Raw genomic sequence first — 20,941 nt, 5'->3', positions numbered from 1 at the left:
ACGGCTGTGAGGGCTAAAAAGGACTACTGCTTAAAATAAAATTCTTGTATTTTCTGGAAATCTTCTATGAGGGTGAAATGACAGCTGTAATCATAAAAGACAGTCTGACAGTAAGTACTGCTACTGCAGGATAAACTGACAAGGAGAGGGTGCAAGATGGGTTCACCAATTTAGATCGAACTGTGTGAGTAGAAGCTGATAGGTGCCCTTTCAAGTTTCTAGATTATCTCACCTGAGTTGGTGGTAGGAAAAGGCAAAATACTCTCTAAAGATTTTTAAGTAGAGTGTGAGGGATTTTTTTCAATAATTCTCAAGCCAATGTCGTTGCACAGTTGTCTACCACACGCTTGTGACAATTTTCCACAAAATCTTATTATTTTATTGTAAAATGGAAAACAAACAAGAATTTGTACCAATGAACCAGTGAACTGATTGATGAAAAAATCAAAACTACATTTTTGTTTACGATTTTTTTAAATTTCTCCACTTCTCCCCACTATGCTTTCTCAATCTATAACCAAGAAGGCATGATCACCAACAATCCTCCTGTGTCTGTGGCTCCTGTAGCAACAGATATCGGTTATGGGTCAAGCAATTGAAGAACAGGTTACTGAAACTATGTATGATAAAATGAAAATTTGATATTGTACACCAAACCTGACAAAAGCAGCCTTTATGAAGAGGTACATGGTTCTCTCTCTCTCTCTCACTCACACACACACACACACACACACACACACACACACACACACACAAAACTTCATGCTTGTGATGTATATTTCTACCATCAACTCATAAAACTATTTAAAAGACTACAAAGTGTTCCTGGAGTGCTACAATAGTGAGAATTATCATTGAGACAAAAGGCAATTAAAATTCATTTTATCATTCAGTATTGTTTCACTGCTTCAGCTTTCATCCCAATGATTTGGTATTTCTTTTAAAACCTTGACTGACATATACTTTCTGCTGTAGTATATTTTGAAAAAAATGTTCTTGCTCACAAAATACTTTCATAAAATGTAAATGGTGTGAACAATACTTATGTTTTAAATCACCCTAAAAATGTAATGTACCTTCTAATAACAAACAAAAAGCTAGAATTTAGCTAAAATTTTTGGAAATTTTTCTTTCATTCAATACTTCTGCCTGTTATGAAAATAACTGTTTAAATATATTTATTGATTACAGTAATCTTAACTAAATTGAATATATTAATTTTATCTGCAGTAATTGAACGGTTGTGTACAATTAAATTTTATAATTACATGGCTGATGTTGCTAGGAATAAAATAAAATTAAATAAATAATAAAAAGAAAAAAAAAACAGTAGCAGGGATAATCGGACCCAAGCTGGTGAAACGTTAGACAGTGCACTTGACATCTGTGCCATGCTGACTTGCAAATTACTGGGGAAAAAAATCTGACACGTACAGGTCAAAAATCTCTTCAGAGTGTTTCACTTTTTCCTTTCACCACTCAGATGAGACATTCTAGGATCTTGAAAGGGGCATAATCTGTCTGGTTCCACTTGTGCAGTATGAGCCAAATTGGCAGGCCCATCCCACACCCTCCCCTTGTAAGGAACAGGGCGCATCAAATACATTATTACTGAAAGGAGTGAATTCTGCTGCCACAAAACTCTTCAGTCACTTACCAAATCGCATCAAAAGTCTGACAGATAGCCAACCAGCATTTAAAAACTAACTAAAAGAAGTTCTGAATTACAATTTCTTCTACTCAAAAGATTAATTTTTAGACACAAATCAGTGATGTTACCATCATAAAAAAGTTAATTATATAATGTAAAGGAACATTTTGTAAAACTGACACAATCCACATGATTTCAAAGTGTGATCTATGGAACAAGTATTAATATAATACAATCTAATTTGTCAGTTTTGCACTTGGTTCCTCCTGTTCTTAGCTTACATAAAAGGCAACCCATGTGTGCTGAGGGATTTTATAAAATTATATATATCATCTGATGGTATGAAGATGCTAATTAATGATCTAAATCCCATTCCAGAAAAGATGAGATTATATTTATAGAGATTAAAAACTAATTCACTGTACATATTACATCCTTACTGTACCAGATCTGTATTAATCAGTTCTAAATAATTAACAATGGCTGAAAAACAAGCAGATATTAATGGTCAATCAAAAGACATATACCTCAGTGAATGAACTAAAATGCAACCATCACACTCATAATCTCATAAAAAAGTTAGTTTGATTTGTTTTGTACTGGATACAGGAAGAGCTTCAAGTTTATTATGTTCACATAAAAGTATTATTGTATCTTGAGTACTCAAACTTATTGTTCGCTAGGACACTCTCTTATGGAGCAGTGTAATATAACTCTTCGAACCATTTATCTTCAAAAAAAGTACACGATACAAAGTAGTATAAAGGAACACAAGGTTTCTCAGAAAATGTCATTGATTTCATATCAGCCAAGTGGCAGACACATCTTGTCGCACTCTTTCAAAAAGTTTCCCATTTGTCATATTCAGCTGAAGTGTTGGGTTCCTGTAGTGTGTGATCTTTAATAGCCACTGGACCACAGATCGAAGCCCTTCTTAGACATAGTTATCATTGACTAGTTATTTTCCTGTGTATCATAACAGTAGTATAAGAATTTAATAATTGTTCACTGACTATTCAAACCTCTTCAAAATTGTTCATTAGCAATGCCAGCAAATGATTTTGCACTCCAGCGTAATCTTGATTGTTGCTCTTCATTACTACTGGCAACCGATATCAACTACTGTTAATATGCAAACTCAAAATTCAACGTTCTATTTAAAATTTAAAATAACTGGTTATTCTTCTTGTTCTTTGCAAATTTTATTTACTGCCAACAATATTTGTTCTGGGTTGTTGTCAACGGTCACCAAATGCGATGTTCCACTTGTTCTTTGCAGTGATATAGGGTGGCAAAGTGCAGTCTGATCAGGAGCCTAAAGACTATCTGTTATTTAAGCCTAAAGACTATCTGTTATTTAATCTTGCCCACCTTGTCATTTCAGGATACTCACCAACCTCTTCTGATCAGACTTCTTGCCTCAAAGTATTGCAGTTACTGCTGGAAGTTAAAAGCACATCCAACACTCAAAATAAATTCAAGGGTTATCATTAACAACATCTTGAATGTTGTATTCTTGTTTATAATAACTGTGAAGTAAAAAGCTGTTACATTATTCAGAACATAAAAAAAAAAACATTGATAAGGACTGAGTCGAATAAAGTTCTCTCTTCCCTAAGAAATGTCAACTGAATGTATTTATATAACAAGATTTCTCTTGTCCCTGTGACATTGTAGACACTGTCACAGCTCATCTTCCTCTATGGTGCACACCATCACCTCCAAGGCAAGAACCACTGATGGAATAAATTGCCCAGCTAGCAGGTACTGTGAATGTGGTATGATTGTTGTTATCCTGGCTTGCAGATAGGTTGCATCCAACTGTTTTATGTTTCATGAAACATGTGCATAAATAAAACATACACCCAAACAGTAGATTATCTAATTCGTGTTAAAAAGAAACTTTTTATACTGGTGATCATCATTCACTGGTTTGAAAAATGCTTGTTGAGCAAGTCTGCTGCAGCAGAACACATCATCAATGAAGGATGAAAGTTTGGTTTTTAACTGACAAAAGTGCAGTCCCATGCCAACAGGTAACAGGTTTCTGTCTTCAAAGAGGCAATGGAAAACCAAGTAAAGAGCAATCTTGTTGACTGGAGCAGTGGTTTTCAATTAAGCTCTGTCTGGGTTTTGGCAACAGTGAAAATGCAGCTAGAATGCTCCCACCTAACAGCAGAGGAAGCACTGAGCGGAACGGATAGGCAATACAAGTATAAGTACTAACAATGATATTCTTTGTCTTTGGAAGCTCCAATGTTAGCTGGTGATGGAGCTCCTTAGGGAAATAGTGAGCAGATTGAGCCAGAAGACCAGTGTCCACTCTATCTGCCAGCATCACATCCAAAATATGGAGCAGGCTCTGCTGGCAGGAACTGAGTGCACTGTGTACACCCAGCTGCAAACAATGGCCATGTCAGCACAAACATTGTCTGCTACCTAGCCTCAGAGATCGTCCTTCGCTCCTGCAGATGTCTGGCTGCTTTAGTGAAGACAGTTAGCCTCATTCAGAGAGTGGAAGCAGAGCTACCATTCTGTGGCATTGTTCCCAGAGCTGATCATGGGCCACTGATTTGGAGCTGAGTGGAAGCTGTAAACCAGAGCCTCAAACAATTCTCTGATCATTGTGGATGCAGATTCTCAACCTTCGTTATCAGGTGGAGAATTTTAGGACTCCCTTAACAGGCCAGGCTTGCTGTACCTGCAGGAAGTGGCTACTAGGGTAGTGGAGTATGTGTGCCATGCACATGTGGTTTTTCTAGGATAGAGAAATGCCTCCACAGGCTCGATAAGGTTATGTTATGATTTCACATGGGAAGAATACTATCACCATTAATTGAAGTGAGTAGTGTTCATCATAGCAGAACAGAGAAAGAAAATGCTAATATAACATTAGTTGACTGTAGGGGAAGGTCTCAGAATTAGTTTCACTTATTAGTGGAATAGCAAGGAAATATTAAATTCTGACTCCAATATATCTTGCAAAGATAGATTACACATCAGAGGTGGAGACATGTTTATAGCTGTAAAAAATACAATAATATCTAGTGATGTTAGTACAGATTCCTAATGCAAAATACAGGGTGTTCATAATTAAAGTTCCAGTTTCAAAACACTGCACAAAGAGAACCACTGCTCAGAATTACATAAAATTTGAACAGCATATTACTGATGCAGGGGCAAATGTCATGGAACAAAACAAAAAATACAGAAAATTGAGCAACAGATGGCACTGTAAGTGATGGAATATGTATGCCAACAAATGTATGGCACACAGCTGTTCCTCAGTTTGCATGCGAAGTGCCCAGCATGACTGTCTCCACAAAGGATCGCACACTTCCGGTAAAGCTCTTTTGAAAGGATGGTGACTGTGCACCAGCAACCATGGAGAAATTCCAGACACTCAACAGTATGAAAAAAGGCATTGGTCTGATGTCTGCAAAGAATCTGGAGAAAATAATTACAAAGTTTGAAAAGAAAGGGTTTTTTGAAGTGCAGTGTGGAAGAGGGAGGAAAGAAGGTGATCAGAAGTCTGTCAAAAATGTGGACACAAGACTGCAGCTGAATACAAGAGGTGTGTGCAAACACACAGTGCATGGGAATTGCCTGACTGCTGGACATGCCTGCAAGCATGGTGCATAAAATCCAATAAAACTCCTGCACTAATATCCACATAAAAACACCCATGTTCAAGAGTTGCCTTCTGCTGACCTGCCAGCAAGACAAAAATTCGCTCTGGGATTTATTTCTCACGTGGAAATGGACAATGAATGGCCACAGAACATTTTGTGGACAGACAAATCCCATTTCCATGTCCAAGGACATGTCAATACATGGAACTGCAAGATATGGGGGATGGAAAATCTGCACACACATCATCCGGTACCACTTCATTCTGCAAAGGTGACTGTGGTGCGGGTTGATGGAATCATTTATTGCAGTGCCGTATTTTTTCAAGGAGATAGGTCCTGCAGGTCCTGTTACCTTTACTGTCACTGGCCAATGACTGGAAAGTCTTTTGTACACCAATGTCATTTCAATCCTGCAGCAGCACAGATGCATGATCGCACTCCCCAGCACATTTCACAGCCAGTGAAGTGAATGCTGCAGAGGCATTTTGGAAATGCCAGAATTATGAGTCATCATTTCCCTACAGCCTAGACATCCAGATCACCTGATCTAAATCCATGTGATTTCTGGCTGTTGGGTTATCTGAAAGATGTTGTACCCAGTGCTACAATTATGAATGTACCTGAATTGAAGGCACCCATTGCACGACACTTTTTGAATGTGACCTATGAGACACTACAATCTGTTGTAGAAGACGCTTCCTCTTGATTTCAACTTGTGGGGGAAAAAAAAAAAAAAAAAAAAAAAACGTGGACAGCATCTTGAACACGTATTGCACCAGTCTCACGACAATTAGAATCCAATGGCATTTTGTTTTTTATGCTGTTTTTAGCCCCATGGTAATTAAAAACTGTTATCATTTTTCTTTTGTGTGGTTTTTGGCCCAGGACAATAAGAAGCCATGTCATTTTGTTCCTTATGTGGTTTTTGGCCCAGGGCAATTAAAAACCAATTATTCCCATCTGTTAGTACAACCTTGCCGTGGTTGATGAGCTTAACTAACTAACAGTGCCACATCTGCTGATTGTTGAACTTGTGCAGTTATGCACATTGAATAGTACAGATGGTGAAATGTGTAACTCAAACCATAGCCGACATATTGCAATTCACTGAGCCCGTTTACATTAAAACTCTTACAGCACCACCTAACGTTAAAATTTCTGTTATATTTTTTGCTCCATAATGTTTTCCCCTGTGTCAATAATATGCTGTTCAAATTTTACATCATTCTGAGCAGTGGTTTTGAAACAAACTTTAATTACTGACACACTGCAGTTTGGGTAAAGATGAGTGTTAAAGGTGCATCAAACATGGTCATCAGATACTTTTACAGACCACTCCTGTTTCTTGAGTAGTAGTAGCAGAACATTTGAGAGGAAATTTGTAGAATATTGTGCAAGTTTCCTAGACATGTTGTAGTATTAAGTGGATATTTCAGCTAATCAGCTATAGCATGGGAGACTACAGTTATTATGGTGGAAAGTAAGGCCACAGAATCATGTGAAACTGTTCTAAATGCCTTATCCAAAAATTACCTAGAACAGCTAACTAAAGAATCGATTCATAGAAACAATGTATTACAGATCACCAACAGGCCCACACTTTCTGACTCTGTTAGCACGCAAATGGGTATCAGTGATGATAAGGACTTAGCAGCACCACTGATCATGGCTATAAATGACAATATACAGAAAGGTAGGAATATACACTCCTGGAAATGGAAAAAAGAACACATTGACACCAGTGTGTCAGACCCACCATACTTGTTCCGGACACTGCGAGAGGGCTGTACAAGCAATGATCACACGCACGGCACAGCGGACACACCAGGAACCGCGGTGTTGGCCGTCAAATGGCGCTAGCTGCGCAGCATTTGTGCACCGCCGCCGTCAGTGTCAGCCAGTTTGCCGTGACATACGGAGCTCCATCGCAGTCTTTAACACTGGTAGCATGCCGCGACAGCGTGGACGTGAACCGTATGTGCAGTTGACGGACTTTGAGCGAGGGCGTATAGTGGGCATGCGGGAGGCCGGGTGGACGTACCGCCGAATTGCTCAACACGTGGGGCGTGAGGTCTCCACAGTACATCGATGTTGTCGCCAGTGGTCGGCGGAAGGTGCACGTGCCCGTCGACCTGGGACCGGACCGCAGCGACGCACGGATGCACGCCAAGACTGTAGCATCCTACGCAGTGCCGTAGGGGACCGCACCGCCACTTCCCAGCAAATTAGGGACACTGTTGCTCCTGGGGTATCGGCGAGGACCATTCGCAACCGTCTCCATGAACCTGGGGTGCGGTCCCGCACACCGTTAGGCCGTCTTCCGCTCACGCCCCAACATCGTGCAGCCCGCCTCCAGTGGTGTCGCGACAGGCGTGAATGGAGGGACGAATGGAGACGTGTCGTCTTCAGCGATGAGAGTCGCTTCTGCCTTGGTGCCAATGATGGTCGTATGCGTGTTTGGCGCCGTGCAGGTGAGCGCCACAATCAGGACTGCATAAGACCGAGGCACACAGGGCCAACACCCGGCATCATGGTGTGGGGAGCGATCTCCTACACTGGCCGTACACCACTGGTGATCGTCGAGGGGACACTGAATAGTGCACGGTACATCCAAACCGTCATCGAACCCATCGTTCTACCATTCCTAGACCGGCAAGGGAACTTGCTGTTCCAACAGGACAATGCACGTCCGCATGTATCCCGTGCCACCCAACATGCTCTAGAAGGTGTAAGTCAACTACCCTGGCCAGCAAGATCTCCGGATCTGTTCCCCATTGAGCATGTTTGGGACTGGATGAAGCGTCGTCTCATGCGGTCTGCACGTCCAGCACGAACGCTGGTCCAACTGAGGCGCCAGGTGGAAATGGCATGGCAAGCCGTTCCACAGGACTACATCCAGCATCTCTACGATCGTCTCCATGGGAGAATAGCAGCCTGCATTGCTGCGAAAGGTGGATATACACTGTACTAGTGCCGACATTGTGCATGCTCTGCTGCCTGTGTCTATGTGCCTGTGGTTCTGTCAGTGTGATCATGTGATGTATCTGACCCCAGGAATGTGTCAATAAAGTTTCCCCTTCCTGGGACAATGAATTCACGGTGTTCTTATTTCAATTTCCAGGAGTGTATTTCTGCTTAGCAACAGTGATGAAAGAGAGATTTCAAATTACCTGAGTGGTCATGAAAATTTCAGATCCAGCACTGACAACATTGGGCATCAATGGTCATAGTTCAAGAGTATTGAAAAATACATCTTAGATAGGTATGTGCCAATCAAAGATGTGCATTATGGGAAAAACCAGCTGTGGTTTGACAGCTGTGTTAGAAATCTGCTACAAAAAGCAAGGAGAGCTTTATTGCAAAAGTAAACAAAGCCAAAAACTCACAGACAAACAAACTGAACAGAGCTGAAATTAACATAAGGAGAACCGTGAATGAAGCATTAAATGACATTGATACAAACATTCTTTCTACTGACTTGACAGAAAATCCTAAGAAGTTTTGCTCTTATGTTAAATTAGTAAATGGATCAAGCCACCTGTGCACACACTCTTTGGCTATAATGGTATTGAAACACAGGATGATCGACACAAGGCCAAAATACTAAAAGCCATTTTCCAAAACTGTTTTGCTGTGATAGCTCATAGTCTGTTTCCACCTTGATATTGTTTCACAAATGTTAGATAGATACAGAAATAAGTGATCAAGGGATAGAAAAGTAACTAAAATCACTCATCAGAGGAAAGATCATGGGCCCTTATCTACATCTACATTTATATTCTGTAAACCACCCTGAGGTGCATGGCAGAGGGTATGTCCCATTGTACCAGTTATTAGGGTTTTTTCCTGTTCCGTTCATGTATGGAGTGTGGGAAGAGTGACACTTATACTACCTCTGTGCATGCAGTAATTATTCTAATCTTATCTTCAAGAGCCCTATGTGAGCAATATGTAGGGGAGTGTAGTATATACCTAGAGTAACCATTTACACCCAGTTCTCGAAAATTTGTTAATAAACTTTCTCGGCATAGTTCGAGCCTACTTTCAAGAGACTTCCATTTCATTTCCTTCAGTAACTCTGTGACATTCTCCCACAGATTCAACAAACATGTGACAACTCATGGTACCCTTCTCTGTATGCATTCAACACCCCTGTTACTCCTATTTGGCACGTGTCCCACACACGTCAGCAATATTGTAGAACCAGTCACATGAGTGATTTGTAAGCAATCTCCTTTCCAGATTGATTGCACTTACCCACAACTGAACCAATGTGATCATTCCATTTCATATTCATACTCAGGTATTTGTACGAGTTGGCAGATTGCAACAGTGACTCATTGATTGTATAGTCATAGGCTATTATGTTTTTCATTTCATGAAATGCAAAATTTTACAATTCTGAACATTTAAAGCAAGTTGCCAATAAATCTTATCAAGATCTGACTGAATATTTATGCAGCTGGTTTCAGATAGAACTTCATTACATATAAATGCATCATCTGCAAAAAGCCTGATTTTACTATTAATATTGTCTGCAAGACCCTTATATACAACATGAACAGCAAGGGTCCCAACACACTTCCGTGGGGCACACCTGAAGTTACTTCCACATTTGACGATGACTCTCCATCCAAGATAACATCCTGTGTCCTCCCCAACAAAACATCCTGAATCCAGTCACAAATTTTACTTGATACACCATGTTTGCACTTTCGACAATAAGTGTAGGTGTGGTACTGGGTCAAATGCTTTTCAGAAATGAAGAAATACTGCATTCTGATTGCCTGGACCCAAAGCTTTCAGTATGTAATATGAGAAAAGTGCAAGTTGGGTTTCATGTGATTTATGTTTTCATAATCCATGCTGGCTGGCATTGAGGAGGTCATTTTGTTCAAGACGATACCTCATTGTGTTTGAGCTCAGAATATGTTTAAGATTCTACAGCGAATTGATGTCAAGGATATTGGACGGTAGTTTTGGGGATCACTTCTACTACCCATCTTGTAGACAGACGTGACCTGTGCCTTTTTCCAAGAACTGGGCACAGTTCTTTGTTAGAGGGATGTACAATAGATTATAGTCAGAAGAAGGGCTAACTCGGCTGCAAATTCAGTATAGAATCTAACAGAGATTCCATCGGCTCTGGAGCTTTGTTCAGTTTTAATGATTTCAGCTGTTTCTCAACACCACTGACACTATTACTTCTTTCATTCAACTTTTCTGTGGTACAAGGACTAAATTGTGGCAGTTCTCTTGGGTTTTCTTTGTAAATGAACATATGAAAACAGAGTTAACCATTTCAGCTTTTGGTCTGCTAACCTCAATTTCAGTTCCTGTCTCATTCACTATGGACTGGACACTAACTTTGGTGCCACCAAGAGCCTTTACAAACCACCAGTATTTCTTTCGGTTCCATGAAAAATCATTTGAATATATTCTGCTGAAGTAGCCACTGTTGACAGACAAAAGCATTTCATTCATCATCTCTCTATCTACAGCCTTACGCTTTGTTTTAGACCTATTATGCAGTAGTGACTGTTTCTTTGGAAGTTTCTTCACAGTGACTGTATACCATGGAGGTTCCCTCCCAGTATGAACTGTTCTACTATGTACCTATCTAGTGCATGGTCAACTATTCCTGTAAACTTGAGCCAGAGTTCCTCTACACGTTCCTGTCCTGTGCTAAAAGTTTCAAGTTCCTCACTGGCATAGGACATAACTGTCTTTTTTATCTAGTTTACTGAAAACATATATCTCTCTCCTTGTTTCAGTTGTCCTTTGCACTTTGATACTTATTGTTGCCACGACCAAGTCACAGTCACTGATACCAGTTTCAATGTGGACATCCTCAAAGAGGTCAGGTCTATTTGTTGCCATTAGAACCAATATATTTCCACCATGAGCAGGGTTCCTAACCATCTGTTCTAGGTAGTTTTCTGAGAAGGCATTTACTATTGTTTGACAGGATGTATTATCATGCCCACTACTAAAAAAACTGCAATTTTCCCAATTAGGTTTTGGATGATTAAAGTCTCCACTGATGATTACAGTATGATTGGGGAACTTCCATACAAATGAACTGAAGTTTTCTCTAAATTTTTTGGTGACATCAAGAGATGAGTCTGGTGGACAATAGAAGGATCCAATTATTATTTAATCTCACCCCTGAAACTGAGTCTTGCACAAACAATCTCACAAGAAACTTTCTGGCAGATTAAAACTGTATGCCAGACCGAGACTCAAACTCGGGACCTTTGTCTTTCGCGGGCAAGTGCTCTACCACTGAGCTACCCAAGTACAACTCCTGAGTTCGAGTCTCGGTCCGACATACAGTTTTAATCTGCCAGGAAGTTTCATACCAGCACACACTCCACTGTAGAGTGAAAAATTCATTCTAGAATCACACAAGTAGCTTAAATTTCTAGCTCGGTGGATTTGAGTTTCTCATCTACTGTGACAAATACACCACCTCCATTTCCCACTTGCCTATCCTTTTGATAAACAGTTAAATTTTCCCCAAAAATCTCACTGCTATCAATTTCAGGTTTCAATCTGGGATATCAACACAATTCTGCAACAGAGTATGTGGAAGAATAAGCAACGGAACTTGATCATCTTCTAGCAGCAGTGTACCACGGGCTGCTGGAGGAACAAAGTGTTCCTCGTGACTGGAAAAAAGTGCCTTACATTCCTGTTTTCAAGAAGAGTCAGCTAACAGACACACAGAACTACAAGCCTACGAGGTATGTGAGAAAAGTAATGACACTGGTTTTTTATCTACCAAAGTTTTTATTTCTTTCAAACAGCAATATTATCCCCTTCAAAGCAGTTCCCTTCAACAGCTATACATCGTTGGAGGCATTGTTCCCTGTCTTAGTGGCAATGCTGAAAGGCTTCAGCTGATATGGTCTTTTAACATGTCAGTCATATTCTTCTGAACGTTCTCCAGAGACCCAAAATGACATACTTTTAATACATTTTTCAATTCTGGACAAAGAAGAAAGTCAAAAGGACGCACATCAGGTGAATAGGGAGGCTGTGGAACAACAGGAATGCCTTTGGAGGCCAAACGTTCCATGATGGAAATGGGCGAGTGACACGGGGCATTGCCTGCAATATCTGGTATCACTCGATTCATCCTTTTCCTCAGCACTTCAAAGACTTTGTAAAACACTTGGTTGACAGTTTGTCCTGGAGGAACAAATTCTTTACACACAATACCTCTCCTGTCAAAAAAGCATATCAGCATTGATTTGTTATGAATTCATCACCTGTGATCACATGATGGAAACATTCATGGTCATCGGCAATCCTCTCAAGAAGATGAATGCCCATATTTCTTCGATTGTCCTTCTGCTCAGTTATGAGATTTTTCAGCACACAATTTTGGCATAAATCTTTCACGTGTGCAAAACTTTGGTCAAAATTTGATGTATGGTGAAAATGCTTTAGTTTAACAGGTCACCCATCATTCTTATTTTTAAACATCGGTCTGATCTCAGAAGAGCTCACACACATTCACCATTTCTGTCAGCTTTTGAAGTTGAAGGTCTGCCTGAAAGAGATTCATCTTCAATGTCTTTTTGGCCTTCCAAAAATGATTTGTGCCAATGAAAAACTTGTGCTCTTGATAAGGAATGTTCCCCAAAGGCCTTTTTCAACTTTTCAAAGGTCACCTACTCACACATTACCCAAGTTAAACACAAAACATGGTGGTATAACATTGCTCTAAAATTTGCTGTTCTATTTTTGTAAAGCACAACAAAGACACAACCTCACTGATGGCACTCTCAAAAATCATGTGATAACTGTATGGAGCTGAAACTCAGACTGAGCATCTGAAAGGAATGAACACAGCAATCTACACAAGCAGAACACCACGGCATTGCAAGATCGCTCACACTTTTCTCACACACCTTGTACATATCTGACTTAAGTCATCTATTTTACAGTTTTGAAATACATTTTCTGCTTGCATGTTACAATATTTATGGAGACCAAAAATCACCTCTGTATGAAACAACATGAGTTCCCAAAGAAACAAGTGTGTGCAAGCCAGGTCACTCTGCTTGATCAGCTTGTTATGTCAGGAGGAGAGAAGTCAATTGTCTAATGGCTATAAGAGTTCAGGCACCACAGACACTTCCCTTGAACATGACCAGTAGGAAACTCAACAAACTGCTACAAGACTACTCTGCAACTCGGCTGATGTTGTTGTTGTTGTTGTTGTTGTTGTTGTTGTTGTCTTCAGTCCTGAGACTGGTTTGATGCAGCTCTCCATGCTACCCTATCCTGTGCAAGCTTCTTCATCTCCCAGTACTTACTGCAACCTACATCCTTCTGAATCTGCTTAGTATATTCATTTCTTGGTCTCCCTCTACGATTTTTACCCTCCACGCTGCCCTTCAATGCTAAATTTGTGATCCCTTGATGCCTCAGAACATGTCCTACCAACCGGTCCCTTCTTCTTGTCAAGTTGTGCCACAAACTCCTCTTCTCCCCAATTCTATTCAATACCTCCTCATTAGTTATATGATCTACCCATATAATCTTCAGCATTCTTCTGTAGCACCACATTTCAAAAACTTCTATTCTCTTCTTGTCTAAACTACGTATCGTCCACGTTTAACTTCCATATGTGGCTACACTCCATACAAATACTTTCAGAAATGACTTCCTGACACTTAAATCTATACTCGATGTTAACAAATTTCTCTTCAGAAACGCTTTCCTTGACGTTGCCAGTCTACATTTTATATCCTCTCTACTTTGACCATCATCAGTTATTTTGCTCCCCAAATACCAAAACTTCTTTACTACTGTAAGTGTCTCATTTCCTAATCTAATTCCCTCAGCATCACTTAATTCGACTACATTCCATTATCCTCGTTTTGCTTTTGTTGATGTTCATCTTATATCCTCCTTTCAAGACACTGTCCATTCCGTTCAACTGCTCTTCCAAGTCCTTTGCTGTCTCTGACAGAATTACAATGTCATCGGCAAACCTCAACGTTTTTATTTCTTCTCCATGGACTTTAATACCTACTCCGAATTTTTCTTTTGTTCCCTTTACTGCTTGCTCAATATACAGATTGAATAACATCGGGGACAGGCTACAACCCTGTCTCACTCCCTTCCCAACCCCTGCTTCCCTTTCATGCCCCTCGACTCTTATAATTGCCATCTGGTTTCTGCACAAATTGTAAATAGCCTTTTGCTCCCTGTATTTTACCCCTGCCACCTTTAGAATTTGAAAGAGAGTATTCCAGTCAACATTGTCAAAAGCTTTCTCTAAGTCTACAAATGCTAGAAATGAGGTTTGCCTTTCCTTAATCTATTTTCTAAGATAAGTCATAGGGTCAGTATTGCCTCACGTCTTCCAACATTTCTGCAGAATCCAAACTGATCTTCCCCGAGGTCGGCTTCTACCAGTTTTTCCATTAATCTGTAAAGAATTTGCGTTAGTATTTTGCAGCTGTGACTTACTAAACTGATAGTTCGGTAATTTTCACATTTGTCAACACCTGCTTTCTTTGGGATTGGAATTATTATATTCTTCTTGAAGTCTGAGGGTATTTTACCTGTCTCATACATCTTGCTCACCAGATGGTAGAGTTTTGTCAGGACTGGCTCTCCCAAGGCTGTCAGTAGTTCCAATGGAATGTTGTCTACTCCCGGGGCCTTGTTTCGACTCAGGTCTTTCAGTGCTCTGTCAAACTCTTCACACAGTATTGTATCTCCCATTTCATCTTCATCTACATCCTCTTCCATTTCCATAATATTGCCCTCAAGTACATCGCCCTTGTATAGACCCTCTATATACTCCTTCCACCTTTCTGCTTTCCCTTCTTTGCTTAGAACTGGGTTTCCATCTGAGCTCTTGATATTCATAAAAGTGGCTCTCTTTTCTCCAAAGAAGACTTCAGAAAGCCAATACCATGCTTTGGCCCCATAAAGGACTTAGTTATTTCCCAACTCACATTTAAGTGCACACTGATCCTGTAATACTAAAAACAAAATTAAATTTTTTGTTAATTCAGTGTCCCTATCACAATATTTTATATTAAATATATTCATTTCCTGCCCATGAGTAAAGCAACCTTAAGGCAATCTTAGTGGTAGAACACCACACAGTATAATAAAAAAGTATATGATATCTGCTTCTCACTGTCTTAGGCTTTCTCAATTTGTCCATTAAGTTTTATCCTCAATACTAGAAAGTAAGAGTACCACATCTTAAAGAATGAAACAGCCTCCCTTCCATACCCTTCCTGCCTTCCTGCTCCTCAATTAAGGAAGCATTAATCCTTACTTAAAGAATCAATAATTCGTTTCAAACACACTGACAGTTAACTACAACTGAGGTCTAGTGAGACCTTTATTTGTATAATATTGGTTTTTCCAATCATTTATATTACATATTTCATCAGTATAATGCATTAATTAGGAAACAGCACCATACATACTTGTATCTTCCCAAGAAACTGTCTGCTAAAATGGCTCCAACCAATGGAACTACGTAGCATAGCATTATGAATACATGATATATAACTGTGGAAGTATTTTCATCAAATAGTAAGTTATTCCTCAGATACAGCGACAATATTGCTGAAAACAATAACTTACGTCAATAAATAAGCAGTAGTCTTTGGCTTATTAATTTTAACACATACAATGTGCAGTATAAAACAAAGTGTGATAATTAAGACATGATGATATGATAAAGAATTAGAAAAGATATGGCTTTAGGAAGCAAGTGAACTAATTCAAAACATCATAAAGTAGTAGGATCCCAGAGCCTTAAAGTGTACAATCCTACATTGGAGAGAGTAATCTCTTCTTGCCATACATTTTCTTTATTGGCTTAAACAATAATTATCTTATGTATGACAAAATAAGGTAACTGGATAGTTAAAAAAATCTGCTCACCAAGTGGTGGCAGAACACACACATAAAAGATTGTAATTATGCATGCTTTCAGAGGCAGTGTCTGCTTCTTCAAGCAGAAGAGTTGAAGGGGAATGAAAAGGGGTGAAGCAAAGAACTGGAGAGGTCTGGAAAAAGGGATAAATTTCAGGAAAGTCACCCAGAACCCCGGGTGAAGGGAGACTTATCGGACAGGATAGGAAGGAAAGACTGATTGTTGGGGACTGCACCGGATGAGATTAGAAAACTCGAGAGCTTAAAGGTGGAAGACAGGGTAATATGCAAGACAGAGATTACTGCTTAAACATCGTGCACAAGTTAATAAGAGTGAAAATTAAGTGCATTGAACATAACAGAAGAGGGAGGTGGGCAGTGAAAAATAGACAGGTCAGAAAATGGAAGATATAGAAAACTAAAATGGAGTGAAGAAAGGAGTACCTTAGTTAGTTTCTGTGAGCAAATGCTGATGTGGAAGAAATTAGTGTAACTTGAGGCTTGGTGGGTGTCCACAACCAATGATATGTTGTAACACTAGTTCCCACTTGCGGAGTTCTGAAAAACTGGTGTTTGGGGGAAGAATGCAGATGGTGCGTTTGAAGAAACAGGCACCGAGGTCACGACTGTCATGTTGTAGAATATGCTCTGCAACAGGATATTGCGCGTTGCCAGTATACAGTCTCTGCCTATGCTCTTTCATCCTAACTGATAATGTGGTGGTAGTCATGTCAATGTAAGAGGCTGGACAGTGTTCACACAACAGTTGGTATATGACGTGTTGTTTCACACGTCTCCCTTGGATATTATATGTTTTGCCAACTACAGGGCTGGTATAGGTGGTAGTAGGAGGGTGCACATGGCACGTCTTTCAGCAGGGATGGTCACAGGGGTAGGATAGAGATGGGTGCAGAAGGTGCATAGGGACTGACAAGAATATTGTGGAGATTTGGAGGGTGACAAAAAGCTATTCTATGTGTGGTTGGCAAAATCACTAGAATAGCTTTTTGTCACCCTCTCAATCTCTGCGAAATTCTTGCCAGACCCTATGCACCTTCTGAACCTATCTCCCTACCCTATGACTCCCACCCCTGTGACCACCCCCACAGTAAGACTTGCCCTAAGTTCTCAGAGGTTCATGCCACTCCAATACTGCATATTTTGTTTATTCACGCGACCAGACAAATGAAAATGTGCTTCGTCGCTGAAGAACACTAAGGCATCATGAGGCAGCTCATCGATCAAGGCTTCACGTGCATTTTTTTGTGAAACAAAATCATTTGGATGAAGTGTGTGCACCACTGATAGTTTATATGAATGAAATTTCAACTCTTCATGAAGAATTCGTCTCACTGTGCATTCAGAAATTGCAAGGGGCAGCTGCATGTTTGTGTGCAGATCGCTTAGGGGAATTCAAAATTGACATCCTTGCCCTTGAGGGAATATGGAATAGTTGTAGGTAAACAACTAGAATTCTCTCATATACAGATTTATTCACACTTAGCGTCTACACAGATACAAGTCCGGAGGCTAATTGCCGTTAGCGTCCAACATGCTCTCCAAAGCCCTCTCCTCAAAGATAGCACACTTACGCACAGAACAAATATCGATTTTTATGGCGCTCTACGCCACATAGCCCCCACCCCCACCCCCTACCCCGCGCAGTATGGAGTACGTCCCTGTGAATGGTGGGAGGTGAGGAGTTAGGAAGGTAACGCACAGTTCTTCTGCGTCAGGCAGAAGCGGTCGACTGGTAGGAGACTGGGGGGTGAATCCCGGTCAGCAAGCGACGCCGGCGGCTGAAGACGACGTCCCGTCCTGGAGTGAAGGTGTAGCACTTCGTCAGCCGGCAGGCGGAGAATCACCTTGCCAGAAGGCCTAACAAAGGCACGCAAATTGCTACATGCAGCACTTCTGCTCAATTTAAAGCGGCGCACCACACGAGATTCTGCACTTCCTCCCTCAATATTGTCACACGCGAGTACCACACACACTGTATCGCCATCTACGACAACAGATAATTTATGTATGTCATCAGGGTGCACATGTGTTGTGAATTCTTGGATGGCACCTGTACGAGCAATGGTAGGTAGGCAGGGAGGTGTGGGAAGGCCATGGCAGGGGGAAGCATCTGCTAAGAGGGGGGTGGCAGGTGCACTAGACTGTGCAGGAGACAACCTTGGGCGATCAGCTGACAGACGAGGGAGCGTGACCGAAGGCAACAAGGAGCCAGTGTGGGTTGAACGGCATGACAAAGAGCTGTGACACGAAGATGGTAACACAATGGTAGAATCCGAGTGGTTGGCAGTTCGACTGCGAGGGCTGTGAGGAGTGAAGCCCCGAAAAGATTGGTCACTCGAATTAGATGAACGCGGAGAAGGAGCAGTGCTCGGCAGAGAAACACGCTGTGGAAAATCAATACCCAAATGCATGGTGTGGGAAGATGGATGGCCGCTCGAAGCAGGAGTGGGAGAAATAGGGGCAGAATCAGGGAGGTTCACCTGAGACTCAATGAAAGCTGGTTTCACTCGGTTGAGTGAGACTGTGGTTACAGAGTCTTTTATGAGGAGATCCATGTTATTCTCAGAGCGTTTGACGACCTTGTAAGGACCTATGTAGGGCGAATGAAGCGGGGCTTTGACTGAGTCGTCTCTGAGAAACACGTACTCACAAGAGTCTAGCATGCGCGGTACGTACACGCGCGGAGGTGTATGAGCAGCCAGAGGTGGCGGCTGAATTTTGCTGCAGTGCAAGCGCACCCGCTCGAGAAGTGAAGGGAGTTAAGAGGGCTGTGGAAGTGGGGTCGGAGTGACTAATTCTCCAGGCAAAACCAGAGGTTGCCATATACAAACTCGGCTACGGACCCCTTGAGGTCTTCCTTGAAAGTCGCACGAAGGCCAAGAAGCACGAAGGGCAGTGCCTCTGTCCATAGTGAGTCATGGCAACGCAGGGCAGACTTCAGGGTGCGATGCCATCGCTCGACAAGCCCATTGCTTTGGGGGTGGTATGCAGAAGTATGAATTTTGACAATACCACACATTTTACATAAGTCAGAGAAAACTGAAGACTCGAATTGTCGCCCCTGGTCAGTGGTGAGGTAAACAGGTGAGCCAAATCTAGAGATCCACGAATCTAAGAATGCTCGACTTACTGTCTCAGAGGTAATGTTCAGAATAGGCACAGCCTCAGCCCACCGAGTCATACTGTCAATGGCTGTAAACAAGTAACGGAAACCGTCGGAGGGGGGCAAAGGGCCTACGAGGTCGACATGAACATGGTAAAACCGGCCTGGAGGTTGGGCAAAACAGCCAAGGGGTGGAGAAGTGTGCCTGGAAACTTTGTTCTGTTGACGCACCATGCATGCCCTTGCCCAAGACTGACAGTCACGGCGCATGTTTCTCCAGGCAAACCGTTCAGCTACCAGACGGGTGCAGGCTTTGACACCGGGGTGTGCTAATGTGTGTAGTTTGTCAAAGACCTGGCGTTGAAGGGGCTTAGGAATGAATGGCCGCAACGTACCAGTCGATTCATCACACCACACTAAGTCAGATATGCCAGGGAAAGTAGAGTGTACCGGTTGGAGAGAGGAGCTGTGGTCTGAAATTAACTGCATGGTACTGGGGTCTGCCAATTGCAACCGAGGTAGGTCCATTAAGTCAATTAAGGTTGTGACAGCACCAACACGCGAGAGAAAATCAGCGACCACATTGTCCGCTCCTCGGATGTAGCGAATGTCATCTGTAAATTGCAAGATGTAATCGATGTGACGAAAGCGTCGTGGGGGCGGATCAGCCGCAGGATTTTTTATGGCAGGAACCAACGGCTTGTGATCAGTGAGCACATAGAAATCTCGTCCCTCAACATCAGTTCTGAAGTGTCTTATGGCCTTGTAAACTGCAAGTAGTTCTCTGTCGAATGCTGAGTATTTCTTCTGCGTGTTGTTTAGCTTTTTTGAGAAAAACTGCAGGGGGGTCGTAACATCGTTGTATGTCTGACTCAGTACTGCGCCGATAGCATTGTCACTAGCGTCAGTAGTGATAAACATTGTGGCATCCGCCCGTGGGTGAGCAATAGTGACAGCGGAGGCCAACAGCTGTTTGAGTTCATTAAATGCCTTGTCCATGTCTGGTGTCCATGGTACCTGGCGGGTGCCAGAAGTTTGTGGACCAGCGAGAGCATCTGTGAGAGGAGCCTGCACCGCAGAAGCGGCTGGCAAATGTTTCCGGTCATAATTAACTGTTCCAATGAACCTGCGTAATTCCCTGTAGGTCTGAGGGCGTAGCATCTCGAGAACAGGCTTGATCTTGTCCTGTGGTGGTGTCAGACTGTCCGATGACACAACATAACTTAGGAATTTGACAGATGACTGGTGCAATTGAGTCTTTTTATTGTTCCGTTCAATACCAGCGGCTGCTAAAATATCTGTCACGACTTGAACACGCTCCTCACTCTGTTCTAAAGTAGAAGCAAAAACCAATATGTCGTCCATATATGCGAAACAAAAGTCTAGATGGGATAAAGTTTGATTGATGAAACGCTGCCACGTTTGGGGTGCATTTTTCAACCCAAACGGCATAAATGTGTATTGGAACAGCCCGAAGGGAGTGGTTATGGCAGTCTTTTCAATGTCCTCCGGAGCCATAGGAATCTGATGAAATGCGTGCTTACAGTCCAAAACAGAGAAGTACTTTGCACCTGCGAGCGCATGATTGAAGTCTGCAATGTGTGGGACCGG

The 20,941-nt window shown here is 41.7% G+C and overlaps 1 protein-coding gene across 1 annotated transcript in view; it reads right to left on the bottom strand.

Annotated features, from left to right (window-relative positions):
- Nucleotides 1–20,941, bottom strand: part of LOC124796064 (peptide transporter family 1-like) — a 178,140-nt gene that overhangs the window by 123,289 nt on the left and 33,910 nt on the right. Inside the window, exon 3 of the mRNA XM_047260151.1 lies at nt 15,753–15,894. Within this exon, the coding sequence (XP_047116107.1) occupies nt 15,753–15,894 (142 nt within the window). The remainder of the gene's footprint in view (nt 1–15,752; nt 15,895–20,941) is intronic.

Source organism: Schistocerca piceifrons, chromosome 4 (assembly GCF_021461385.2).
Source record: "Schistocerca piceifrons isolate TAMUIC-IGC-003096 chromosome 4, iqSchPice1.1, whole genome shotgun sequence".
In the NCBI taxonomy this organism is placed as follows: domain Eukaryota; kingdom Metazoa; phylum Arthropoda; class Insecta; order Orthoptera; family Acrididae; genus Schistocerca; species Schistocerca piceifrons.
The sequence above is the reverse complement of the archived record's forward strand: the minus strand, read 5'-3'. Positions and strand labels throughout refer to the sequence as shown.